Here is a 5,273-nt window from a genome sequence, read left to right as displayed (position 1 = left end):
CCTGGAGAACAAGTGTCAGAAACGAGCAGGAGAGGAGGAGGGCAGAGGCCAAGCCAAACACTGTGCAAACTTAGTTTCCCATGCGCCCCAACGCAGCGAGGGCGTGTGGCCATTAGGGCCGATGGAGGCCTGGAGGGGCAGTAACGATGGTCTCCCACCCGTTCACAGAAAAGGTCATATGTTGGCACTGGGCGAAAGGCTAAAAGGTGCTGGCGCTTGGCACCGGGCGCCTCCACATTTCAGGCACCAGCCAAGTCCCTGCATTTCATGCTCTCCAAGCCCCAGATGACTTCCAGATGGAGAGCGTTTTGACGGCGACGGCGTCAGCCTCCCTCCCCTGCAGGCCTCTGTTCTCGTGATGGCCGCCCAGGCCCTGTCTGCCAGTCTGGGGACACGGGGAGGCCGAGTGGTGCGAGTGGTGCGTGCGGTGCCAGGCTGGTTTGGGGCATTGCGTGCGGGAAAACTCTCAGAGGGCACCGCGGTGACTGGGCTGACTAAAAAGCCCGGGCGCAGTTGCAGCCAGACGCCCGCTCTCTCCGTCGCCGAGTCCCCCTGTAATCCCGCGGCCCTTGTTTGTTTGACGAGCACAGGCCCTCAGCTTGGCTCGCCGCCCGTCTTCGCCAGATCCAAACCCCTAACTAACTCCACTGCCATCGTCGGGGCCTGTAGACGCCTGCCCCCCCCCCCCCCCCCCCAATTTCAACATGGAATCAATAAAACAACGCTAAAAATGCTGTACAACTCCATGTGGTAAACACTAACATTTCCTGGCAAGCGGAGGCTTTCGCAAGCTAGAAAAGAGCCCCATTGTTGAGTGCGGTTGAGGGAGAAATGCAGAGAGGGCTTGGCAAACCACATCTGGTGAACCTGTGGCATCTCAAGCACATCAGCACTCAGCGCTCCGGTTTACATTTAGACGGTTAACTGCGTGGTGTGCACAGACGTGCTGGCACAAGGGCCTGCGTTTCCAGAAACTACGTGTTTTCCCAGCCAGCAGGTGTGAAAATTACATTAATATTATCCTAACGTTGCTTACTATGTGGGCAAACACTTACAACTCTTTTTTTTTTTTTCATGTTGGTCTTTAAAGTCTGTCAACACTTTAATAGATGGTGTCTCAATAGTCTCTCAATAGTCAAACAACAATAAGTAGACATTTTAATGTACTTTAGAGAGGATTACAAGAACTGAACCCATTATCCATTAGTCTCAGCAGAACAATTTGGGACTTTTCTCTTTCATTCAGAGTAGAGTGGGGGAATTAGGAACAGTATGGGCAAAGGGTGACGGACGGATCGGAATCAAACTCAGATGGGCGCTCCGACCCATATATCCTTGGGATCTTGGGATCTGGCTGGACAAGGCATTCCATGAGTGGGGCTATCCTGACACAACCCCACCACTCCACCTCTTCACCACTAGTAATCACTCCATGTTTCCTATTCCATTCCAACAACTTAATGTAATTTAAATATTTTGTAATAACATTACATTTCACAGTTTCCAAGTGAGAAGAGGGAGCAAATAGATTCGGATGAGTAGCAAGGTACAAATTAATATGCAACGTAAACAAGCTTCTCTTAACACCCAAAACTTCATTGGAACTATTTCTGGGGGTGGAGAACATCACAACCAATTACTTAAGAATTTGTATTCCGGTAGTGAAACTCTAAAGGCAGTGAATTCGGTGCTCCTGAGCCCCTCGGACTAATGAAGGTGAGACTGCAGACATCCTGATCTGGGCACAGTCTCAGCAGCGTCTCACCTTGGTTGGTGCAGTTGGCGTGAGTCTCGTCGCTGTGGTCTGCACAGTCATTGTCACCGTCACAGGTCCAGTACTCTGGGATGCAGCGGCCGCTGTTGCACTTGAACTGCACCCCCGAGCAGGAGTGAGTGCAGCCTGCCTCATCACTGTTGTCTCCACAGTCGTTGTCTGTGCATCACACACACACACACACACACACACACAAAAATAAAAATGAAGTGAATCAAAGTTAAAGTTAATCAATGATGCAGATATAATAATAAAACTAAGTTAAGTGATAGTTGGAATAAGGTGGCCAGCACACGCACCGTTGTCACAGCGCCAGTTGATGTTGATGCAGCGGCCATTGTTACAGGTGAACTGGGTGAGGGGGAAGCAGGTTGGGTAGGCTGTGGACACAGCAAAAGCCCATTTCAGTCAAATATGGTTAAACACGCATGCACGCCATACGCACACACGCACACAGGACTTCACATTATATCTCTGAGGTTTCTGGGTCTCATGTCTTCAAATGTAATAATATTTGTGCTGTGTGAGTGAGCTTGTACATCAGAGATTAGCCACTGACCACATGAGGCAGGCTCATCCGAGCGATCTCCACAGTCGTCGTCCAGGTCACAGGTCCAGGACTGGGGGATGCAGCGGCCACTGGCACAGGCAAACTGGTTGGGAGGGCACGTACGAGCTGGAGGGGGAGGGAGCAGCGGGGTTAAAGGTCAGGAGTGGGTGGAGGGGATATCACCCATCACATTTAGGCACAGCAGTCAGTCACTGGGTTCCCATCCAGGGGCGCGTTTCCCAAAACTAAGTTAGCAACTTTGTTGGTTGCAATGCAATTTCCCATTGCCAACCAAATAAGTTGCTAACAGGTTAGCAACTATGGTTTTGGGAAACGCACCCCAGCTTAATAAGGTGAATTGTGAGTATTTTCTGTGATTGTGGAGAAGGAGTGCACCTGAGCAGGTGGTGTTAGACTCGTCTTCATTGTTGCCACAGTCGTTGTCTCCATCGCAGACCCAGCGCAGAGGGATGCAGCGGTTGTTGTCACACTTGAAGCGGTCTGAAGGGCAGGTGTGCTGGTCTGGAAACAGTCAGACAGACACATAAGCTTTTGTCTGGCTCAAATGTCCCCGTCTTTATAAATAAACCGTCCTTGTCATTGTTTATTGCTTTTACTCCCCACAGGCTGTTTGTCGTCGTCTCATTTTTAAATAGTTTTGCTGTAAGCACAACTGCATCATCCCACACTGAAGGATTAAAATAATGTGTGTATGTGAGTGCGAGACGGACAGACAAAAGGACAGAGAGAGAGAGGCAACCATATGGTTTCAAAATCACATAATCTGATGGCGAACAATGGGCTCTGGGAGAAAAGTTGGCAGAGACTGAATGCACTAAAATATGCATTGAAAGGTCAAGCCTAAGCTGCCTCGGTCTGCAGCAGCGCTGGCGGCAACAGAAAGGCATCATCCCACTCACGGCAGAGGTCCGGCGACTCGTCACTGTTGTCCAGACAGTCGTTGTCTCCATCGCACTTCCAGCGCTCCTGGATGCAGCGGCTGTTCTCGCAGGCGAACTCCCCAGGCTGACACTGAGGCGGAGGCTGGTAAGACGGGTTGGCTGGGAGAGGAGAGGGGGCAGAGGGGTCAGACCGACAGTGGCCCGGAGGGACGAGAGACAGCGGCTAATTCTCCATCAGTGAGATATTTTACTCTCTCCTGCCATTTGTTGGGTGACAGTCGCCTACTCACCATGGCAGGTGTTATTGTAGGGTTCCAGGATCTGGTCATCTGGACAGTGACACGTCCTGTCATTGGGAATTGCCAGACACAGACTGCTACAGCCACCATTATTGACACGACACTTGTTGGAACCTATTGAGGAAGCACACTATTTCAGTCAAGGGCTAAGATCTCTCAGACAGACATGCAACTGTGCTCTTTGAATAATCAGGACAGATAATGGCCAGGACTCTACTGAAATAGTCATTAATACCATGCCAGAGGAAAAAGGCACTATAAGGCGAGGATCACATAAGCAAGCGGCAGCGGCAAACGTAACGCAACGCTCAGACCATAATAAGTTTTGTCTCGTTCCTAAGCAACACAAACAGTTTTGTCAATTGAATACGTTTGCGTTGCGCTTTGAAAGTTGAACCAAGTTCAACGCTCAGCTTGTTCAACGCTAGCGTTCCGCTGCCGAACCATAGACAACAATAGGAAACCTGCCGCTTGCCGCTGGCTAATGATATACCAGCCTAAAGATCAGTTAAGGGCTTATTACTGCGGTCACCTTGTTGCTGTTGAGCGTCATAAGTGCGGATCTCATAGATGGGCGGCCGCTCTACTCGCAGGAGGGTGACGTTCTTGGTGTCCCGATTGACCTTGTAGATTTCTCCACCTCGGTACTCGTTCCAGAACAGGAAGTTTTTGTAGTGGCTCAAGCCAAAGGCGTGGGCCAACTCCGGTCCATCATACACAGTCTAAACCAGAACCAAAGTTTCTCATACATGTCCATGATCATCTACTGTATGAATGCATGCTTCTATAAACTCTATATAACGTGGTTCCACCCAATCCAACCAGTATCTAAACAAACTATTACATTTGTCAACAATTCTAATTAATACAAAATAGTTTCCAATTCATGCGTAATATCTAACGGAACTCCCTGTCTGACCTTGCGCTCTGTGGTGTTGATGAACACCATCTCGATGCGGTCATAGTAGGCGTCCACCCAGTAGAGGATGCCCTGAGGGATGTCCAGCGTGAGGCCGTTGGGCCACAGCACCGTCTTGCCGGTGAGGAAGACGCCAGGGTTGGTGCCGTCCATCCAGGCCCTCTTGATGCTGCCGCGGTTGGTCCCAGTGGGCTCCTCCTCCCAGTCAGTCCAGTACATCCACCTGGAACAGACCCGGCAGCTCAGGTCAGTACAGATCAGCTCAAGAGGTCTAGTTCAGGACCACACGGAGCTCCTTTCTCAAGGGAAAAAGAGCCATAAATATTCATTGGGTGCTACGAGTCCCTATTTAAACATCTGTTTGCAAAAAGAATATATTGCTAATATGCCTAAGATTTATATTTACATGCATGTGGGGGAATACAACATTAGAAGATACTGCACGTTGATGATTATGACATGATTAAAAGCGCCTGGTTCATTTAAAGTATGGGTCGAGACTCATGGAGGGGGTGAGCTGCTGTGGTCTGGTCTCTCACCCATTCTGAGGGTCCACCACGATGGCTCTCGGGTGAGTCATCCCACCCTCAATCAGGGTCTTGCGCGTCTGAGAGGACTTCTCCAGCCGGGCCACATTGATGGTCTTCTTGGGCCCGTCGTCGGTCCAGTACAGATTTTTGCCCATCCAGTCCACGGCTACCCCCTCCACTGTGTGGATCCCTGTGACCAGGAGAAAAATAAAGCAGAGACAGAAACACTGAGAAGTCATGGAACTATTAACGGGTGAATCTCAGCAGCTCTTAGCCCTGCTTAGATCTGCAGTGCGGAG

General features: G+C 50.1%; 1 protein-coding gene across 1 annotated transcript in view; it reads right to left on the bottom strand.

Annotated features, from left to right (window-relative positions):
* Positions 1–5,273, bottom strand: part of LOC121713258 (low-density lipoprotein receptor-related protein 1-like) — a 118,022-nt gene that overhangs the window by 52,878 nt on the left and 59,871 nt on the right. Inside the window, 9 exon segments of the mRNA XM_042097768.1 lie at positions 1,709–1,933; positions 2,074–2,154; positions 2,334–2,450; positions 2,721–2,846; positions 3,245–3,385; positions 3,517–3,639; positions 4,058–4,247; positions 4,445–4,667; positions 4,984–5,164. Of these exon segments, the coding sequence (XP_041953702.1) occupies positions 1,709–1,933; positions 2,074–2,154; positions 2,334–2,450; positions 2,721–2,846; positions 3,245–3,385; positions 3,517–3,639; positions 4,058–4,247; positions 4,445–4,667; positions 4,984–5,164 (1,407 nt within the window).

Source organism: Alosa sapidissima, chromosome 7 (genome assembly GCF_018492685.1).
Source record: "Alosa sapidissima isolate fAloSap1 chromosome 7, fAloSap1.pri, whole genome shotgun sequence".
NCBI lineage: Eukaryota > Metazoa > Chordata > Actinopteri > Clupeiformes > Clupeidae > Alosa > Alosa sapidissima.
The sequence above is the reverse complement of the archived record's forward strand: the minus strand, read 5'-3'. Positions and strand labels throughout refer to the sequence as shown.